Source organism: Callospermophilus lateralis, chromosome 5 (assembly GCF_048772815.1).
Source record: "Callospermophilus lateralis isolate mCalLat2 chromosome 5, mCalLat2.hap1, whole genome shotgun sequence".
NCBI lineage: Eukaryota > Metazoa > Chordata > Mammalia > Rodentia > Sciuridae > Callospermophilus > Callospermophilus lateralis.
In genome coordinates, this window is record NC_135309.1 from 97246982 (window position 1) to 97271088 (window position 24107).

Here is a 24107-nt window from a genome sequence, read left to right on the forward strand (position 1 = left end):
AGCCAAGCTCAACCAGAACTACCAAAAAAAAGTGATGCATCTGTGTTGACTAGTTATTAGAAAGTTTTCAAGAAGGAAGTGAAACTTAAGATTGATTTTAAACTAGCAGCATTTAGATAGAGACTGACATGAAGATAGGAAGGAGTGCAAATAGATTTAAAACACTTAGTTAAAAAATAATAATAAAAAAATTTAGTAACATTCAGGTAGAAAAAGTGGTTGCTTCATTCTAGAGAACATAGTCATTCATTCAACTAACACTTATGAATTATTTAATGGTATCAAGTACTATTTGAGGAATAAGGAAAAACAATTCAAAGGGGGAAAAATCATTATCATGACCTTATATTCTACTAGAAAAACATGAGAAAATGAAGGAAGATGTATTAAAATGTGACAAGATTATGATGATTCTTGAATTTATGCTCAGCTTCAAAATAATGATTTCTCACTTAGTAACTACAACAAATTGTAGATAACAACCATCTGAAATTAACTTGCTGGCAGGAGACAAAAACTGGAAAATCAGAGACATTCCAAATTAATGAACAATTTAGCTGTATACCCAAACCTCTTACATAATTCTTTTTAATCTCTGAGTTATCAATACCTGTATTTTATACACTGGAAATTCTTAAATTACTCTGTAAAGCACTTTTTTTCTAACCTTTTCCCTATCATATTTCTGAAAGTATGAGTTAAAGTAGAGGTTAATCACCCTGTGAATTGAGCAACCAAGATTTAACAGGCTAATTTGAGGCTAATCACTCCTCTTTAGTTTTGGATTTTACTCGCTCAAACCTTCTCTTGGGCCTTGTACAACAGGTACTGCCACTACATATCCGCCCCTCCCCCCTCATCACTATCACTTTCCTCTTTACCATAGTCTTAGTTTACGAAGAGTATACAGATATACTCAAACTCTCTGACGATAATATTATAGTCAAAGAAATAAAAAACTGAATCCCCTCTGGGCACTAGTTCTCTTTTATCATTGTGTGTGTGCGTTGTGTGTTTCATTTCCTTTCCTACTGAGCTTACCTAGATATTTCTGGTTGTGATTCATCCATGCTACCTCCACTTTTGCCTCTAATAACTCACTCCTTAATCCCATGCTTCTTGGCTTCTGTCCCCATCACATTTCTATTCTCAAAAAGCCACCAAGGACTTCCTAATTATCTAGAATCAACACAGATAAAAACTAAGAAATTCTCTTAGGATTCATTTTTTGAAAGAATCGCAGTAAACTAAATCTTGTTTAGTTTTAATTGAATGAATGTTTGCATAACGTATCACCAAAATGCATTTTAAAATACAATGCTAATTAATGAAAAAAGAAAAATAACACTGACCTGCATTGGTACCGGTTCCTTAAGATAATATCCTTCAACAATCTGTTCTTTTCTATAATGATCTATGATATCCCCAATGCTGTTAAAATAAAAATAACATAATTGGTTTCACAAAACATCTAAATCTTTTAAAATACAACTAAATCCTGTTACCAAGGATCATCTATTCACAAGTTTCTTTCAAAGCATGTAACTTGGATATATTAATAGAATAAATGATCTTACATTATTTTAGAAAAAGAAGAATGTTTCTAACATAGGTTCACAGGTCAAAAGAAGAGAGCCAGAGATTCTAATTTCCTATTTACATCAAGTGAACAGTCAAGTCAACAATATACTAAGAGCCACCATCAGGAAATGATTAAACAACCATATTTTTTGTTTTATACCAGAGTACTTAAAACATATTGAGTATTAAGAACTGACAGGGGAAAAAATGGCATTTATTTAGGAAGTAGAGTTCAGATAAACTAACAATTTTTATCGTGGAAATATTTATATATTATGCTTTCCCATCAGATGCAGTGGTCATAAATGAATAGTAGGTGAAAGTAGAGGAGAAGAAAGGGAAAGAAAGGAAAAAATAAGAGTGAATAACTAATTTTACCTGTATGATTAGCACCAGACCAAGAAAGGCTTACTGATGATTCTGATAGAAAAAGTATTATCAACTGTTCTAAATATTTGGGAAATATTACAAATGAAACAAAACTAAAAATAAAATGGTATAATGTATTTTAACACAAAATTTAGCTTGCCATAATGAGTTTTTTAATATATAAAATGCTTCTTGGGTTTGGGGATGTGGCTCAAGCGGTAGCGCGCTCGTCTGGCATGCGCAGGGCGCTGGGTTCGATCCTCAGTACCACATAAAAATAAAATAACGATGTTGTGTCCACCGAAAACTAAAAAATAAATATTAAAAATCTCTCTAAATAAAAAAATAAATAACCAAATAAATAAATATAAGTGCTTCTCTATTATCACTAGAACACTTTATTACCCTGAATATTTAAATCCTTGAATTTTAAACCTTCCTTTAATATAATAAAGGAATGGGTATTTTTAAGGGAGCTAAGAAACATTTTTCCAAATAAGTCTGGTTTAACCTACCCCTTGATTTTTTTTTTCCATTATATTTCCTATTGATACATGGAATACATATGTATATGTCACAACTGGAATATATATGTATGTGTGTATATATGGCTCCAAATATATCTTTCCTATACTACAAAATTAATTTAAACCAAAAGTAAATAATGTTCAAAAGCAAAACTTGAAAACTAATAAAAAAAAATTATAAGTGAAGATTAACTAAATATCAGAGGCAGTATTCAACACAAGGCAAAGGGGGTGAGGTTAAAAATGAGACAAGTAAAAAGGTATTATCATATATAGTACTGGGGATTAAACCCAGGGTCCTTTTGCCACTGGGCTACATTCCCAGTTCTTTTTGTTTTTCATTTTGAGATAGAGTTTCACTAAGTTGCTTAGGGCATCCATAAGTTGCTGAGGCTGGCCTCAAACTTGTGATTCTTCTGCCTCAGCCTCTTTAGTTGCTGGGATTACAGGCATATACCACTGCACTCAGCTGGTTATAAATTTTTAAAGGAAAAATGCAGTTCCCCATAAATCCAAAAACGTTTAAAAGAAAAAAAATCACCAAATATAACTGAAAATAGCTAGATACTATCACAAAGACAATTGTGTTATATACAGTAAAAAACATCAAATCTATAAAAATTAGTAAATATCAAAGGTTTCTGGTCAGTAACTATCAAATGCAATCAATCTTATGTGCCACTCTGTGTTATAATATAATACTTTCCATGAGCTGAAGGAATATAGCTCGTGAACTCTGTAATAACGTATATAGTTCAGAATATACAGGAGCAATTTTAAAGTGTGTAGCACATAATAACTTTTCACCAAAAAACTAGGCTTACAAGATTTAAAAAAAAAAAAAAAAGTACTCCACTTCATACCCAGATGCACCTTAAAAAGCAGTGAGGGGAGATAGCAAAAACTAAAATTTCTTAGACATTTCATAAGAGTTCTATAGCTATGAAGTCAGGCAGACTTACATCTAAGAGTGTTCAGTATAAACTTATTGGTGAAATAAATGTGAGTTTTTAAAGACATTATATCCTGTAATTTCAGTTAAGTACTTAATACATAAAACTATGTGCCACTCTTGTTGAAACCTAGATAAATGTTAAAAATCTTCAAGGTCTGATGAAAATCCTTTCTTTTCCCTCTTACCATTACCTGAAATACTCTATTCTGACTCTTGTGCGTATTTGTACATCTTCTCAATTTATCAGTCTATATTCCTACCATCTTTCCTAAAAGACCTGAGCACTAATAATTCAGAAATGGTATCTTTTTCTTTAATGTGTATGTATAGCATCTATGCAGTGTATTTCACAACAGATTATCTAATAAAGTGTTTACTAAATTAAATTTGCTAAATTCCTCCCCTATTTTCTAAACTTTTGAATATAGGAACATCAGAGTTATGTCTCAATAAAAGAAATAGACATAACTGCTATTCTCTTAATTACAAGGTTAATGCACAAATAGTTAATGGGGAGACACTATAGCAGAGCATGGCTGTGTCAGACTTCCTGAATAATCTTGAGTTTTACACATTTATTTCTAAACAATGTTAACCATGAAGATGTATCTTCCTAGAAATTGTTTCTGACATTAATGCTGAAATGGAATATGTAATTCTAAGACAACTATAAAAACTGCCTTTTTCCCCTCATCAGAGTTACAATTTTGGCCTTCCTTTAAAAAAAAAAATAAAACTAGAACCTATAAGACACCTGAATTTTATAGGAAATGAAAGTCAAGGATTTGGGGGAAGAGTCAGGCTCCTGAATTACCATGTATTTAACTTTAAAAAAGTCCTCATTTTGCAGACAGACTAATAATTCTATAACAGTTGAGAAAGAAATATACTTCAAAGTCTTTTCTTATTCCATTATGGTCTTTATCAACAAAGACTACCTTTATAGGTTTTACAGACTATCTTCAGTGAGTAATAAGAATTCCCATTGTTGCAGAACATAGACATTTGTTAATAACTAAAATAACGTCTGTCAATGACCTATGGATATTTATCAATAACCAAACTTACAAAAAATAAAACTTATGAAATTATTTAATCCTAAGCAAATCTTAATTTGAACATTTATTCAGTTAAGAATATTTATTTTCAATTTTTGATTTTATATTGTTCCAAATCTCTAGAAAACTAGACAATAGGAAAAATTAATTTATAAAGAGCTCAAATTGCAGCCACCTGGATTTTCAGTGAGGATGTCTAGAACCCAGATTGCAATGTAGAATGTATTCAAACACAGCTTATATATAAGGTATGCAAAAGGGTCCAACTACCTTGAACTATCTTTCATTTGATGTTTTAGAACTGCCCACTGACCCTCTGGTAGGCAACCAGAAGAATCTGCCACTGGAATTTTTTGTTTTGTTTTCCAGATAAACCAGCTGCTAGATCTGCATCTACTTAAAAGGTCAAGCTGAAAATAAGAAAAATTCCAATTGGGAAGGAGAAATATAGAGTGGTATGAAGGTATTAATCACGTAAATGTCAGTTCTTTAAAATAAGATTACACCAGCCTCCAAAGGAGCAAAATGATGGTCTACTCTAGAATATGAGAAAATATTTCATTCAGTAATGAAGAGGTGACTTTTTCTTTTGCAGAAAAAAATACTGACATGCTATCATATGGTTTCCTCTATTATTTTACTTCCATAATCAAGCAACTAAAATTCATTCTGAGTTTCAGGACAAGAGTTTACTCTGAAGGTGAGAAGTCAGAACCAATCATGATATATAAAAACTACTGACTGGAGAACAGCGCAATTACGTACTAACATATGTATAAATCTCAGGTAACTCTTGAGGAACCTTTATTTTCTTTTTTGCTATTAAAATGGCTCATTGATAAAAGAATGTACTAGATTTTCTTTTCCTTAAATTAGATGTTTTACTCTTCATGCAGATAGTATATAGATTTAGCAAATTTGTTACAAAAAGCTTGTGTATAATTTTTTTTAAGTCACAAGATATTTTGGAAGGAAATAAGTTATTATTTTAACACTATGTAAAATATTCTTGGATATGACTATTACTAAATTATAGTAAAAAAGTCAGGAACTTAATTTTGAATATAATTTGTTTTCAATATTGTAACTATTTTTACCAAAAGTAAAAGATAACTAAACATTTCTCAAGATTTACCTGTTATAATATCGGCCTCCCATCATAAACTGATTGTTTGGTGTTGGACATATTTTAAATCGCTGAATATTTTCATTGGTCCGAAAATAAAGTGAATAATCACCAGGAGTATTATCTGAGGGCCTCACAAGAAAACTGCAGACTTGGCCAACTGTAAAAATTAAGCTGTTAGTTTTATTTCCTAATTATCAAATAAAAAAGAAAAGATGTTAAGTAGTATAATTATAAAGTACAAAGTCATAACCATATGCAAAATTTCAAATTTTCACCAGAAAATTAATTCTTTTATTCTTTCTTTCCTTCTTTCTTCCCCCTCCTCCACCTCACCCTCTACCCCTCTTTCTTTCTTTCTTTCTTTCTTTCTTTCTTTCTTTCTTTCTTTCAGGATTCTTTCTTTTTTGGTCCTGGGGATTGAACCCAGGGTTGTTTTACCACTGAGTAATACTCCAGTCCTTTTTATTTTTTATTTTGAGACAGGGTCTGCTAAGATGCTGAAACTGGCCTCAAACCTGTGACCCTCATGCCTCACTCAGTCTCTTGATTCACGGGGATTTACAGGTGTGGGCCACTGAGCCCAGCAGGAACTTGTTTTTTAAGACAATCTTTTTGTATTTCCTGATTTATGCTTCACAAACACCCATGGTGACTGGCTACTATATCCCAGATATTTGTTAAAAGCTTTATTTCATAAAAATGCAGAATAGAAATTCTGCAGCAGTAACTTCTGGTCAATAATGTCTGTAATTGGCATAACTTAGAAAGAACTACCTAACCAGAAATGTGGGGATAGTGACTAAAACTGCTACACTGTTTGTAAATCCCCTTAATAAAAACATTCTAAAAAGAAAACCAATTTTGCATTTGAATAGTCTATACTTAATCGGTGTTTAAAATTAAAAAGTAAAGGCTATTTCATCAGTACCACACACAAAAAAAAGACTATAATAGAAGAATGGCAAAAAAAAAAAAAAAATAGATTCAAAAATAGATTCAAAACAACTGAAATGAGTAATTATCAAAAATCAATACTCATGTACTACATTTTATTTAATATGATCCTAAAAATACACATGGAAGCAAATTATCATACATCAAGTATCTTCAAGTCAATTTTAGACTTTTCACATCTTCAAGTGGCAATGACTCCTAATACTGAGATGCTTTTGCCTTTTGTCTGTTTCAGACCTAATAACATGAAAAAGATTAGGACTTATTTTTAAGAAAACATAAGGAACATTTAGAGTATCAGATATAATTCTGTGTAAATTATTAATAGTTCTAATCTAACCATGATCAAGTAACTTCATGTTCAATACAAAGAAGTAAAAAGTAAACCTCCTTAAACTGAATCTTAAAGGACTAAATACAAAGTAAACATAAAAGTTGCAAGAAACTGACTGGAATTTAATACAGGCTAAAATGAAAGTACTTCTAATTGGATACAATAAATCTTGGTGACAAGAAACCAGGATACTCTGTTTCTTTAAGAATGTGAGATAGAAATTACAAAATTGTACATGCAAGTTCTAAGTCCAGTTTTCAAGGAAGAAAATTCCACCAGATTCTCAAAATAGCACGACTCAAAAAATACAAATTAATGTAAGATATTAAGTTTTCATATTAACATGTAAAACAAGAAGGGGTACCCCAAGTATTCAGTGATGCAAGTTCCAAATATAAACATAAATATACTAAAATATACCTTTCTGGTACCACCTTGAAAGTAGAGACAGCATGTCATTATGGTTTGGTGTTTGCTCTTAATTACTACCACACGGTATTATCATGTTCTTTAATTTATGTTTTGAACTTACTTAATATAGGTTAACTATATAAACCCCTCAAATATTGCCTCAAATCTTTCAAAAGATTAAGTATTAACTTAAAATGTATTACCTTATTGCATTTTAAAACAATTCGGATCACATCTTTAATAACCTTTAATAATTAATCTTAATAATGTTTAATAATATCACCCTTAATCATCAATAAGAAAATCTATTGTACCAAATACAGAAACTATCAAGCAAATCTTAAAGAACTAAAACTTCTAAATTATATATTATGGATTAAATATGTCTTGTAATCTTTATAAGATGGTTTACTGAAGAAACATTTGGTAGTTAAATTAATTCAGCCTTTAATACTTAGTAAGAATAAAAATGATAGGATAGTTTTTATTTTAAATAATAAACCGACAATACAAAGTCAGTCTTTGTGTTTTCTTACATCCACAGGAGTTTTGAGATATGTTAAAATTAATATATTTTAAGTAAGACTCAATTATATAATTCCATGAAAGTATAAGAATAAATACAAGAATGTTTGCTGTAGATGAATGAAAAAAAGAGTGCCAACATACCACTCCTCTATTGGGGCCTGACAAATTATGGTATTCATAGAATAGAAAACTTACAGCCATTAAAAATAATAAAAATTTATATCTATAGATTTTGAATGCTCTCCCAATATATACACTAATATGGAAAAAAGTATTTTACTTGTTCTTACAAGTGTGTGTATGCATAAGGGTAAGAAAGGGAGATACATATAAACACAGAACACTTCTAAAAACAGAAAACAACAATTATCAACATGTGTCACATCAGGGGAAGGGTAAAGAGACAGAGGCTAGGGTAAAAGAATAACACACTTTATGGAATTAGACACCACATGTGTTTCAACTAGAAACAAACAAAATACAAGCTTCTCAGCACTGGGCAAGAAATTATAATATGCATAAACATTAATTGAATGCTAAAGGCATATACAATGCATGAAAATTGGTTGGTTCACTTTTTTATTCTTTTAAAATACAGACTTTAAAAAGGCAAGTGAATATAAAAGTACCTGTCATTAGTAAATTATAAGCTTCTTGTTTGGAAATCTTCCCATGGAACCATCTTAAAAAGAGAACAAATTAAATATATAAATCAAAAGTCCTTTTGGTTGCTATCAGTTGTTCAAAACTAAATCAACATAATCACAATTCAAACAGAAATGTGAAATAAATGCAACACAATTGATCAAATTATTTCAGTTCTAATACACTGTTACATTTTGTAAACATATTATGCTTAATTTCAACAAAATATGGAAAAACTAGGAACTACCAAGTACAAACTACAATTTCCATATTAATTACCAATAATAAAAATAGCAATGATTTTAATCTTCATAATGTCTGTTAATTGCTTACATCATAGTTAGCTCTTTTTTCTTTTGGGGGGCAGAGGGGAAAAAAGGGTTAGTACAGGTAGAGCCCACCCTAGAACTGCTCCAGAAAAAATACTTAATGTATTAATTTTTCTTATATTTCTCTCATAATAAATTTACCTGTAATTTAATAATCTCTCTCTCCCAATAAAATGAAAATGTTGATGCATACTTTAGTGAAAGCCAGTAAATAAGATTGAATGATGATAACAAGTGAATACCAACATTAAGTACTAAAAGAAAAGGACACAGTGTTCCTAATTTTAGGTGAGTTAATAGATTATCAAACTAGATTGGTAAAGTATTTTATATTCCGAAATTAAGCCTCTAGAAATTATTATAAATGGCATTATGAATAATGAATAGCATAAATACAATAACTAAAGCACTCCAAACTGCCTTAAAAGGTAGAGAAGTTCCATATTGCTTTCACGTATAAGTTAAATGACCATTTGCTACAAATGTTACAGCATGACTTCCCTATTCTAAGGGAATGTCAACTAGATGACCTCCAAGGTCAGTCCTACATTTGTATAGCTAGTAAAAGAAGAAAATTCAAAGAGAAGAGGATGAAAAAGCAATACATGGGATTTAGAGATGAACAAAATATCCTAAAGCCCAAATGACAGTATCTTTTTCTGAAGTTATTCCTATATAAAATTTATATAATTCAAGCACATACATGGTTTACACAAATGATAAAGATAAGTACTTGCTCTTAAGAGATCCCCATTCTACTTAGAAAAAAAAAAGACAAAAATAAAACAATGTTCAAAATATATCAAGTGCAGTGATTGGTTTGTTCTGAGGGTAGTTTGGGAACAAAAGAGAAAGGTACCAATTCGTAACTGTGTGTAAGAGTTAACAATGAAGAAAGAGTCACTGAATACCAAATCATTCAGTAAAGACATATATCAATAAATGCATAATGAATGAAGAAGAATCCTGGCCTACAAAGCAGATTAAGCAAAGGCATAAAGGAGAAAAACAGGATTATGCATTTGAAGACCTACAAACTACAGAGTATAAAACTAGAAATGACAAATGATAACACTAGTAAAAGACACAGTAGATAGATCACAGATGGTCTTTGTAGGCTCTGCCAAGGTAAATATGGTGAAATATTGGTTAATTTCAGGTGAGAAAGTGATACCATTAGATCATGTATTTTTAGGTAAAACATCCTGGCTATTGGAAGAGAGAATCCGAGCAATCTAAAAGACTCAGGAGACAAACTTGAGGGTTACTGCAGTATCAGGTACTAATAGAGAAGAAAGGGCCTGTTGAACATAATTACTTAATATTAAGAAGAAGACACACATTTAAGAAATATTTTAGGAGGTAAAATCATCAGAACTTGGTATCTACATCATGGAATCAGGGAGCTATAAAGAAACTCAGCCAAAGTTATGCCATCTATTTAATGTCAAAGGGGACTCGGTGTTACAAATGATATTTAAAGGATTTAAGATACTTTACTGCCACAGTCTTTGTCCTAAGAAATTACAGGATGTGAATACACATAAAATAAATCAACACTACAAATTTAGCATGTGCTAAATACCCAGTAAGTAAGAAATTATGAAATCTTTAAAAATAAGAGACTAGTTTAAAAAAGACTACCCACTTAATAAAGAATCACACTTGGACACCATGGGAAAATTGGATGTGGCTTCAAATATTTCTAGCATTTGACCTATATTTTTAAAACTAAATCTACACTATTTTTAAAGTACAGATAAAAATGTATGTTTATAGTTCCTCTTAAAAATCAGGAGGATTTCATTCTAGACTCATACTCTTGAACACATCAATTAGACAGGTCACCTTACAATAGGCAACAACTTTCTAGTTTTCAATCTCCCACAATCTTAATACCAAGAGTAAAGGTCAGCTGCCATTTATCATCACTCTTAAACTGTTGTTTTTTGACAAGAGGAGAACAGTTTCTATATACCTTGATCTGTATCAAAGAGGGAAAATAATAAAAATCATGATTATTGTGTATGGAGACAAATGGGGTGTCTGTGTGTATGTGTGTGTGTGTGTCTCCCAAACTTCATTTGCTTACATTATCTAACTCCTCCAAGTATTAGAATTTATAACTTCTAATAATAGGTAAGGAGGAGACTTCAAACTAACATATTCCACTAGTCTTAGTAATGCAGTTCCTTTTGTAGCTATAAAGAACAATAGGAAAAATGAACACAGAAAATATTTCATATATATTTCTTAAGGAAGAACAGGAAACTAAGTAAGGTAACAGAACATATTCAGTTTAGTGTATTAAACAATGGTTAGAGAATAGAAAAAGCAAATAGTTGAGGCAAGTTTTAAATTCTATCCATAAATGCTAATAGGATGGTTAAGAAGGGAAATAATCTTCTAAAAAGGTATTAGAAGATTAGCAGTATATTAAAACAATACAAACAAAACAGAATTGTGATTAATAGTTAAAATCTTATAAAGAAAACTCATATACATAATATCAGTCTAAAACAGTTATGAAAAGAAAATCCTTTCTTAATCTTACTAAAATTATGTAGAACTCTGATCCCAGGGTAAAGTTCTTTGGCAAAAAGAAAAAGAACTTGAACCAAAAAAAATAATAAAAGGTGTTGCCACAAAAACAAGAAATAGTATGAGTAATCAGTAAGAAAATTAAGAGCAATTATGACATTCACTAATGTTATTAATGTAATGTTTACCAGAAAGTCATTAGTTTCATGATATAAGAATAATACATAGGTAACTGGCCACCATTTATTTAAAAATAAGACTTTAACACTAGGCCCTTAAGAAAAGTGTTTATAAATTAGTTCTCTGAGCAAAAAAAAAAAAAAAAAAATTTGGCTTGTAAAATATTTTTTGGCAATTTTCCAATTAGTAGCTTTACAATATATTTTTTTCTTTTAATAATTAACAAAAACTCACATTTTGCCTTCATGTGGATCTTCTTCCCGGCCCTAAAGGGAAGACATTAAAACAGTATTTTATATAATTAACTATTAATCTACTTTTAAAAAAATTCATAAAAATCATATCTTCAAACACATCTCGACAATGCTCTTCATATTTATGTGTATATGAGAAAAGACTTATCAAGAATTCTCTCCCTAGAACTCTCTGGCGTACACTTCTCATCATGTTGCCATTTGTCTAATTCCTTTTTCCCCTTTATCAAACTACTTCTATAGCTCAACTACACAGTACAATTAACTCCATATCCCACAGCACCACTCTAATCTGAAACCAGTTTCAACTGTAGCTTTGTTCTGCATTAAGACACCCAAACCAAATAAAAACAAATTTTTAAAAGCAAACATTTAATGCCTTTTTCCAGTCTACAAATCTCATTCTGTACCACAAACTTCACTCAAGTATACTTCTCCTATCTCATACTACCAATTCTCTAGGTATCTATACCACTATCACGCCTAAACTATCCATTTGTTAACCTACATTTTCTCACCACTGAGGCTTTTTTGTTGTTATTGTCATTGTTGTTCTTAGAATGTCCTTTCCACTCACCACCTGCCTCTTAGATAAAACCTAAACCATCCATGCAGGGTTTATCTCAAATGCTACCTCCTTGAAGAAACATTCTGAGACCCTAAAAAGTGAGTATCAATTTTTGCTTTGAATTCAAAAGACATTCTCCTTTTACCATCTTTTGAAACTTATTTTATTCTATATGTCAATTTTCTAAGACACACCTACTGTTATTCATTCCATAATAAAGGCTATAAGCACCTCAAGTCCTAAATTTCTATGTTCTCATCATCATTACCACCACTACCACCATAAGCACCAGCACAAGGCCAGAACACAGTTTTCCCTGCAAATCTATTAAACTATAGTCTTAGTACCTAAAGTACCTGGCACTGAGTTGCCAATTAATAAATAATAAAGGAAAAAATAGAAAAATGGTCTAACTATACATGGATTTGTGTCTTTCAATTGATTCTCACTCATTAAATATCTAAATAGAATAAAATCACTTAATGAATACTAGCTATATGTAAAGCAGTATGCTAAAAAAAACTGTACGAATGAACAGCATCATCACTGACCTCTTTTAGAAGAGGTTTACACAATAAATTAATTAAATACAGGTTAATAGAATATAGAACTAACACAGTGCTATGGAAACACAGAAGGAAACAATTTAGTCTCAAAGAATCTAGGAAGTCATAAAATCTCTATGAAAGAAGGAGGGACATCTGAACTTAGCTGATGAAGATTAATCACATTTTACAAGGCAATCTATAATGGCAGAATGTCAAGGAAGCGGGAAATATATAAGCATAGGAACATTCATTACTCAACAAAGATTTACTCAATGGCTACTAATGCCAGATACTAATCTAGGCAATAGGGATGTATCAGCAAATGAGAACAAAATTCCACATACATTCTAGAATTAAGACATAATAGTATAAATATGCTTGAAGAACAGTAATTAGAATTCTAGAAAGGGAAATTTCTTCAATCTAGCTACTAAACAAATGCATGAAACATCTTTGTTGTCTAGACAATGTACAAATAGCTTTCTAATCTACAAGGAATTCACTAACTTCTAGTAAAGCCCATTGTAAAAATTATTCTAAATATTTGAGTAAAAATTGTTCAGAAGTTTAACCTGGAATTATTCCACTCTTAATTCAAAACATGACTATATTCATTTTTAAGAGCCACATCACACTATTTACTCACAATGAATTGTTTTTCTTTTTCATTCCTTATATTTATGTAAGGAATGTATTTATGGACCCTTTATCTCAGAAGAGGCTATTTATTATTTTTCTGCAAAAATAGGTAACTTTCACTTATCGTTATTAAAGTTTATCTTGCTAAATTTGATCCAGAATTTTAAAAGTTCAGGAAAAGTTCAACTATACTTTAATTCCTTTAAATAATCAGAATAGGTAAGAGGTGGTAACAGGGAAAAGGAATCGTAATGTAAAAATTCAAAGAAATTGTATAAGAAAACCAGCACAGACAGAAAAATGCTTCAGTTTCAACATTTCTCACCTATGCAGAATGAATAACTACTGTAGAATACAGAATACTATTCTTGGGGTTCCAGCTCTTTCACTAAATAACAAGTGTGTAATATATTATACCATTTCAATTTCTTCCACCTTTCCTCAGTATATTTTACTTCTGTGAACTAAGACATATTTGCTAGAATAGGCAGAAAAATAGTAGCAAAGTATATTTTACTGACATCTTCCTGAAGCAATAATCAAAAGCATAGGTTTCAGTACATTAACAGGCCTGTGGCATAATTTAAAAACAGGAGCTCTGAGGGTTATAAAAGATCACAGAAAGCCATCCCATCTCTCTAGACAAATATGAAAGGTAAGAGTGAATTTCAAAACTATAACATAATGTTTAAAGTATTTCAGTGGTATTAAATACAGTCTCTGAAGTACAAATACAGCTGAATCCTATCTTAAAATGGACATATAGGATAATTTTTACTGTATGCTAACATGACTAACAAAATATTATGACAATAAAATAAGGGGAATATTCAAAATATAAAATCAGGAGATAATAAATGTGTAATATAAGAGAATTTCTCCAAGGTTAAATTGTACATATATTTGGAAAATAAAACAATCTGAAACTAAATATGTGTAACCATTAGGGATTCCATTAATTAGTTTAGACAATTTCATTTATAAGGAAGCCTAGGAGGGCAAAAGATGGATCAAAATAAGCACAAATGTTAACATTTTTAATTCATAAAATCATGAAAGCTTTCTGAAAACCAGCAGCTACATATTATGATATTTTAGCTTGTTTTTTTAAAACAAGTAGTGTTTACTAAGAGTAAATACATTTTTATGAAAAACTCCATATATATATATATATATTTAAAAAATCTTTCAAAAAAGAACTTTATCCTTAGGTAATTACCAAGTTTTAATGAAATATTTGGAATGTGGAGTTCAGAATTAAAAAAAAAAAAAAACTTACCACCTCTTCTACTAGATCTTCAACAATAAGGCCTTGTTCATCTGTTCTTAGATTTGTAACCCACATCCATCCATCTTCTAATTCATTATGAACAATGAACATATCTCCTTTTAAGAAACTAAAATGCCAATTGTAAATTTATTAAAGTTAAAAATTTTAAACATACACATTTGAATATTTATATATCACAACACAGAAACAGTATGATATTAGAAAAATGTAAAGGATTTGAGTCAAATATCCTGGATTTTTGTTCTGCTTCTGTTATCTATAACCTGAAGACTCTTAATAATCTGAATCTTAATTTCCTCATGTATAAAATGGGTTTAATAATATTACCTACACTCTCACTGGGTTATTATGAAATTCAAATTAAAATCACTATTTGTAAACAGTCACTGATTACATATTCTGCATGTTTTGGGGTGTAATTCCAAGAAAATCAAATTTAAATATTTAGGTTTCAATGTTATTATGCTTTCAGAAGTAGATTAGATATACAAAGTAAACACAAAATAAATATAAATATGAAATAAATATAAATATAATCAATACATAATACATATATGAGAAATAGTTACTTCAGAAAAATATTAGATCAATTAATACTTTTCTAGACAAAACATTAGGGCCAAATAAATTATTCCTTTACAGAACCACCTAAATAAGCACATTAAAGAAAATTCTGATGAATTGTATACAAATATGTAACAACAAATCCCATCACTATGTACAACTACAGTGCACCAATAAAAAATGTGAGGGAAAAAACAAAGTAGAGACATATCACAATGAAGTCTACAACTATAATTCTCCATAAAAGTGTTTTTAAAAACATAAAAATTGAAAGAAAAAAATAAACAAAAATTCTGGGTTTAAATGAACATTAAACATTTGACAAAACTTAAAAAAAAAATTGCTGGGAATGTAGTACAATTATACATTACTCATGTTTGAGGCCTTGGCTTCAATCCCCAGCATCACAACAAACAAACAAACAAACAAACAAACAAACAAACAAAAACTAGGTGTGGTAGCACTTCACTGTAATCTGAGCTATCTAGGAGGCTGAGGCAGAGGATCACCAAGTTCAAGGCCAGCATACGCAATTTAGCATGACCCTCTCTAGGTAAAAAGAGTTGGGGATGTAGCTAATTGTTAGAACTTTCCGGGGTTCATTTTTCAGTATCAAAAAAAAGAAAAGAAAAAACAATTGGAAAAGAAAATCAAAAGGGCATATGGACAAGAACCAAAATATGGCAAATTTCATTTCTTGGTTTAAAGCAGTCATAAGAGTATTTTTTGTTTTTTAAGTTTCAGTTGTTATTGCTGCTATGTAAACTTTTTATGGAATAAAAAAAAAATTTTAAGCAAAAGCTTACTTGTACAAACCTAAAATTCATTCTATATTATTTTGCTTTGCCCCCCCCAAAAAATAAGCTAAAGTATTTCATTAAATCTCATTTTCAGATGTTTCTATTTCAAAAATAAATTCAAAGGTATGCATAAAGCTAAAAATTATACTTATGACTTCATAAGAATTTATATCATCAAATTAAAATTTATACATTCCCTCTCTAATTAAATTCCTATTTCCCTAGAGCAGTAGTTCCTTTTTTTGTTTGTTATCTCCAGGACCCTGTTACACTCCTAGATGACATTTATGTATATGAATTATATTTTTATTATAACTGTATCATTATTAATATCTATTGATATTTACCATATTAAAATTTAAAACATAGGTCTTTTTAAGTATTTATCAATTCTTTTTTTTTTTTTTTTTTTTTTTTTTGGGGTACAGGGGAATTGAACCCAGGGGCACTTTACCACTGAACTATATCCCCAGTCATTTTTATTTTTGTTTTGAGATAGGGTCTCCTTAAGTTGCTTATAGCCTCACCAAGCTACCGACTGGACTTGAACAGGTGATTCTCTTGCCTCAGCCTCCCAAGTCACTGGGATTTCAGGTATGTGCCACATATGCCCAGCTTACTAATTCCTTTAATGAAATTAATATATTCCATTACATTAAAAAATTAAAAATTTTTAACTTTTGGGGGTTTGGTGGGAACATCAGTGTTTGACATTTTTGCAAATCTCTTAATGTCTGATCTAATTGAAAACTGATAGATACTCAAATCTGTTTCTGTAATCTATTGCTATATGATTTTTTGCTTGAGGTATATGAAGAAAATATAACTTCTTACAAATATGTAGCTATGAACTGTTAGTTTCAATAGCCTTTTCTAATAATTATAGATATTCTATGATACTATACCCAAAATTCAAGAATTGGTACCTTCTTGAGGATAAGCTGCATAATATGGAAACTAAAACTATGTGTCAAGAAACTTTCTATATGCCTTCTGGTAACATCCACTGTTCTACTTTGTACTTTGTTTGGATCTTTTACCTATGCATAATTTTCTAACATCAGACATTGATCATAGCCTGGCATGACGGACACCCTTGTAATTCTAGCAATTCAGGAAGCTGAGGAAGAAGGATCACAAATTCAAGGCCAGCCTCAACAAGTTAATCAGACCCTGCCTCAAAATTAAAAACAAAAGGGCTCAATAGTTGAGTACCCCTGGATTCAATTCCTGGTACCAAAAAAATTAAAACAAAATATTTTATGTATCAAATCCTTTGGGCCACAGGAAACCCAGATTAAAAATTATTTCTGAATTTGTCTGTGAGGGCATCTGAATAAAATTAGTATTTGAATTAGTGGACTACCCTCCTCAAAGTGGGTGGGCATCATTATAATCCTTTTAAGTGTCTGAATAGGAAGGGGGAAAAAAACAACACCATGAAAGAAAAAGGAATTCGCTTTTTTTTTTTTTTTTTCTGCCTCACTGGTTAATTTGGGACATTTCCTGTCATCTTCTCCTTCCCTAGACTGAGATTTCCACTGACTCCAGGTTCTCAGGCCTTTGGACATAGAATAAATTATCCCACTGTCTTCCCCGGCTCTCTAGCTTGCATATGGCAGATCACAGAACTTCCATAATTGTATGAGCCAATTCATCAAATAAATCTTTTCTGGAGAACTGCAGCTAAATACATGGACCTGAATGGGTATCAAGGATCCTCTGAGTTACGCAGAATATATCTTGAGAACCTGCTACATAATCCCACTGGAAACTGACAAATTTTGTAAAACTCCTTAGTTTGTATTTCAGCTCAGTTCTCCTTTATTAAATGCATTGGTTCCTTTCTCTCCCTCTTTTTTTTAAACTGGCCTTTCAGACAAAGATCACAAATAAACATATGTCAACAGTAATTTAAAAAGAAGCCATTATTTTGAAGATAATCACATAAAAATGGAATTCCTACTTTGAGACTGAGATTCTTGAATCTCATTTTTTAATACTGACTTTCCAGAAATTTTTAGTACCACAAAGTTTTCACTACATTTTAAATGCTGCTATTGATTTCTTTTTTTTTTAATTTGTAACATATTTTCTTTACTTAAATTTGGAACTTCACTTTTTATTATACAAAATAATATTTGAGAATTATGTAGCTCAAAAAAATAAAGACATTGCATATAAAAATCAAATTATTTTGGCTTATTTGGGTAGTCTAAAGTAAAAACACATACTTTAGATGTGTTACAAATAATGATATTGTGTTACTCATCTTTGCATCCTTGTAACCAAAATACCTGATAAAAACAACTTTGAGAAGGAAAAAATTCATTTTGGCTCTTGGTTTCAAAGGTTTCCTCCATAGCCAAACAAGTCCATTTCTCTGGGCCTAAGGTGAGAACATGGTGGAAGGATGTAGCAGAGGGAAGTTACTTTCCTCATGACAGCCAGGATGCAGAAAAAGAAAAGAGGCCACAGGAAAGATGAATCATTTGGGGGCATACTGGCAGTGAGGTGTCAGTAGTGTGGACTATCTGCTAAGGAAAATTACTGGCTATAGAGTGGCCCAGGCTAAAAGTCAGCCCATGGGCATTGCATTGCATCCAGAGAGGTCAAAGCAGTAGGGCTATCCAAGCCTATTTCAGAGGACATCTTGCCACCACATGTCCTAGAGTTATAGGACATGTTTGCCCAGTTGTATTTTGGTCCAATCCCTTCTTTCTATGCCCCTACTCCTTCCTTTTGGACTAGGAATGTTTACTCTATATCATTATATATTGGATATATGTAAGTTGCTTGGATTCTTACAGGACTCACAACCAAAAGTTTGCTGTGAGTCTCAAAGGAGACTTTGGACTTGGACTTTGTGGGCAAACTTGGGACTGTTCAGACCTTGGGACTCTTGAAGAAGAATTAAATGCATTTTTCATTGTGAGGTAGATGTGAACTTTTAGAGGGGTAGGAGTGGAGTATTATGAATTGGATATGAGGTGTCCCTCAAAATCTGTGTTAATACAGAAATGTTTAGAAGTGAAATGATTGAATTGTGAAATCTGTAACCTAAGCAGTCCATTCTAGCTGTTATTGATTTCAAAGAGAAACTACTCAGAATCAATAATAATTCAGAAATAGTCTTAACAACTTATAGGTAAAAAACAAAGTTTCTACTGAAGAGTTAAACAGCTTATGAAATGACAATGATAATTTGGTTATTAAATTATAGAATGAACTAAATTATATAGAAATAATAAAAATAGAAAACTATCATGCTCTATAGTTCTATAACATTCTTAACATTTAAAATTATTCACTCATTACATAATATAGAAGCTTAATTATCATTATAATTTCATTTGTAGCTGAGGCATAAATGTCATGAGGTAATAAAAATTAAAACAGAGTATGTATTATAAGAGAACTCTCCTTACTCTGTCAGAGATAGGGTGTAATAAAAGCTGTTCTTTCTCCTGTCATTTTCACTGTGGCTAGCCAGATTCAAATTCTCAGTCTGATAAGCCAAACCAGTAGTATGAAACAACTAACCCCCAAATAAAGGCAGTTTTACCTTTTTATATGCTATTCCCTCAAATTCCAAACCTTTTCTAGTCTAAGAGCAACAAATCTTCAATTCCTAGCTCATTGAAATGCCTATTTCTGGTGCCTGCTACATGAGAAACATTATAAAATACCTTATTTCATCAGTGTCTGGTACTTTTGTATAAGGCAGAATGGCTCGCACACGCCTTCTATCTTCTACTGGCTAGAAATTATTAAAAAAAAAATCAAGATTTAAAAATGACAAATCATCTATCCTTCAAAGTCAAAGAGGTATGTCCAAACAAAGTTATAGCCAATAAAGTCCACATTATATACTCCATAGTATCATTCAACTTAATTTTTACTGACTAAATTCTCAAAGCTTAAAAATGTTTGATGCTCTTATTTTTTTGTTTTTATAGAAATTCCTTCAAAAGTCTAACCAATATGTGTTTTATCAGGTAATAAAAATGATTTTTTTTTAATTTTAAGTAATCTACATGCAACATATAAATTTCCTTTCTGCCATGATGTAGAAGCCAACTTTTGCAGCCATTTAACAATTAGCACTATGAAATCATAATTACTCCAAATATATTCAAAAAATATTTGTGAAGCTATGAATATAATTTTTTAAAAATGTATTAATTAAATACAAAATTAAAGAAAAAATACTTTTTTAAAAGAAGTTATTAGTGTTGTTCTGACATTATAACCAAAATTAAAATTTAATAACAAATACTTCTTGAATAATAAATATCATAAACTAAATGGGTAAAATCCATATTAAAGTGAAATAATTAAGTTTCAAAGACATTTTAGTCAAGTTCTACTCGCCTCTGGTGGTGCAACTGGATAAAGTAGTTTTTCTCCTTTAAGCAAACAAGAAACGTGACTATAATAACCTATTAGGTCTGACAGCGAAGAAAAACGTCTTCCACCAATGTAGTAATCGCCACACATAGCAATAATCCTGTTTGGACAGGAAAAAATACAGTATAACAATAATCTTTACAGCCAATTTTTTTTTTTTTTTAATAGTTCTGGGGATGAAACCTAGGTCCTAGCACATTCCAGGCAAGCACTGTACCACTGAGCTATAACTCCAACCTCTATAGTCAATTTGTAAGACCAAATTTAACAAAGAAATTATAAAACTATAAATTTCATATTGTTTTAAGTATATCCCTGTTTTAAAAATATCATTTGCTAATATCTTAACCACAGGCAAATTACTAGGGGTTATTTTTTTTTAAAAAAAAAACAACATATATACATATAGAAGCATATGATATGAAATACATATCAGACTTAAAAACTTCAATTACATAATTCAATCAAGTATTTAAGAATTCATTCTCTGCTATCTCCCCTTCATTTTCCATATTTAAGACAGAGTTAGCAATTTTAGTAAGTTTTCTCTACCCAAAATTCACTCAAAGATATCTTGAAATTTATATAGAAATATAATTTTACCTAAGAAATTATCATACTATCAAATATTAAATTAGATTATTATTAAATTGTGTAAAATTATACTTTATGTAAATATTATGTAGGAAGTATGATAATACTCTTAAAGCTTATTTTAAAATCTAAACATCAAAGATACATGAATATTTTATAAGTTAACATTATTGGCAATAGATGATTTTTTTCAATTTCTCCCACACAAATTAAATAGAATAATATATGTAAATATATTTTTATACACATATTTTGGTATCTGTACTTGAAAAATCATACACGTGTTTCACTGAAGCAAATGTCTACAGAATTTCAGAACATTGAAGCTAATCTTTTTTTAAGCAGTGTTTCTGGTGCTTTGTTACTCTGTAGTCTTAAACGTACACATTTCTTTTATTTCAGCTTTAAATTTTTTTCAAAGTTTATTTTTAATTCTTTGTACTGTAAAAGTGATAAGTATATTTGGGGATTAGTACAGTAATGATTAATAATCATGTTTTTCAGCAAAAAATGTAAACCTTTCAACAATGCCTATTCTAAACCACTGATTAAATCATTTAAATGAGAATAAGTTTTCTCCTCTATTACTTAAATATCACTGGGTCATTCACATTTTCATAAGCAGTCATATTTATGAATACTGCATCAAAATAACTATACTATGCAACCTCACAATAGGAAGAAAGACTTACCTAAAATGGTTGACAACATTTGTCTGGCTAAGAAATGAAAGTACAAAGGATCCTGGCCTCCGATCACTCTCTCTTATAAGGTAGCTGCCAGACTTCCCTGCCTGCCTGAGGCGTTCTTCTGCTATAGTTCTATCAAGTTTTCCATGATACCACCTAGAGCAAAAAAGATAAAAGAGATGAGAATAAAAACAGCAACCATAAAATTACTAAGTTGGCTGAAAAACATACCACAAATTTTAAATTACCTACATGTAACTTAAAACATTCATATTTTACTCTGAGCCAGTTATTAAAATTTTAACTCAGTTGTTTACCTTTTCTCAGTTTCTCCAAATATATGCACTTACTCACTTTTAAGTTTGTTCTATAAACTCAGGTCCAATCATACACAAACCTCTTCTAGGGCTGGGGTTGTGGCTCAGTGGTAGAGCTTGCCTAACACATTTGAGATAGTGGGTTCAATTCTCACTCAGCACCACATATAAATAAATAAATAAAGGTCCATTAACAATTAAAAAAAATAATTGAAAAATTCTTCTATTTTTACCCATCTTCCAACCTCCACGTTCATCTATTCAAATTACAAACACTACTGGAATCAATTAGAAAAATAAAAGATGGATAAATTGAAATGATTTATGTACAAACTAATCTATGCATTAAGGAACCAATACTTGACATTAACAAAGCACAGGAACCTATGAGAAAATAAAATGTTTTAGTTAAGTGTCTGTGCCCTGTGACAGGAAAAAAGCATTATGCTGTCTGAAGGCTGCGGTTCCTTTGTTTTATCTCCTTTTCTTTTCTTTTTTTTTCTTTCTTTTATTTTTTCCCTCTTTTCTTTTCTTCCTTCTTTTAAAGCTGACTATTGAACCCTAGGATGCTTTACCACTGAACTATATCCCCATCCCTTTTTATTCTTTAGTTTGAGATATGGTCTCACCCAGTTGCTCAAGGGCATTGCTAAATTGCTGAGGCTGGCCTGTTGAACCTGACATCCTCCTCTCCACCTCTGGAGTCCCTGGAATTATTACAGAGGTACACCACCATAGCCAGGATGCTGCTTTAATAATTTCTTATTTCTAAATGAAGCTGATCATTCCCCCTTGATTCTAACATGATCTACTCCATGACCACATACTTGAACTCAACTTTCCAAGTTTATAAAAATAAAAAATAAAATGTGGGGAATAAATAGCTCCTTTGGCCCTTTAAGCTATCAGATATTCTGCTTAAATAACTAGCTAAAACTAGACCATCCACGCTTTCAATCTATACTTATAAAGCCTCATGAATCAATATAAACAGAAACATACTTAGAGAAGTATTATATGGGCATGAGAAGTAAACCTATAAACTAAATATAAAATATTCTTACATTTTTTATGTGCTAGCTAAACTTATCCTTACGTATTGGTAGTCTCACTTAAAAGTATTCAGAAAAAAACCCAAAAATATATAAGTGAATTGTTATGGTTGCAAGTGAGGTGTCCCCCAAAACCTCATGGGTGAGACAATGCAAGAAAGTTGAAAGAAGAAATGACAAGGGCTGGGGCTGTAACTGAGTGGCAGAGTGCTTGCCTCATACATGTGTGGCACTGGGATCAATCCTCAGCAACACATAAAAGTAAACAAATAAAGGCATTCTGTCCATCTAGAACTAATTTTATTTTTTTATTAATTTTTATTAATTTTATTTTTTTAAAGAAAGAAATGACTGGGTTATATATGAAAGCTTTAATCCAATCAGTAAATTAATCCCCTGAGGGGATTATTTGACCAGTAACTGAAAACATGTACTTCATGGCTGGAGGAGGGGAGTCCCTAAGGGCTGCCTCTGGGTTATATATTTGACATCTGAGTGAAGTCTCTCTGCTTCCTAATCATCATGTGAGATGCTTCCCTCCACCACACTTTTCCACCATGATGTTCTGCCTCACTTCAAACTCTGAGGAATGGAGGAACTGTCTGCGGACCTGGACCTCTGAAACCATGAGCTCCCAAATAAACTTTTCCCCCTCTACAATTTTCTGATGAGATCTTTTAGTCACAGCAGAAAAAACACTGACTAAAACATGAATGATAAATAAAACTGTTATACTACTCTATTTTATAAGCCTGATACAATGAAAGATTATTCTAAACTAGTTTGTTTTTTAAATTCTAGTTTGGTTTTTTTAAATTCACAAAATTGAGAATTTCTCAA

General features: G+C 30.9%; 1 protein-coding gene across 2 annotated transcripts in view; it reads right to left on the minus strand.

Moving 5' to 3' along the window:
• Rasa1 (RAS p21 protein activator 1) overlaps positions 1–24107 on the minus strand; it is a 107218-nt gene that overhangs the window by 37948 nt on the left and 45163 nt on the right. For both annotated transcript variants that reach the window (XM_076857052.2, XM_076857051.2), the window contains exons 2-9: positions 21902–22054; positions 20580–20715; positions 19895–19965; positions 14830–14947; positions 11776–11807; positions 8476–8528; positions 5626–5776; positions 1353–1431 (exon numbers count right to left, since the gene is read on the minus strand). In XM_076857052.2, the coding sequence (XP_076713167.1) occupies positions 1353–1431; positions 5626–5776; positions 8476–8528; positions 11776–11807; positions 14830–14947; positions 19895–19965; positions 20580–20715; positions 21902–22054 (793 nt within the window). The remainder of the gene's footprint in view (positions 1–1352; positions 1432–5625; positions 5777–8475; positions 8529–11775; positions 11808–14829; positions 14948–19894; positions 19966–20579; positions 20716–21901; positions 22055–24107) is intronic.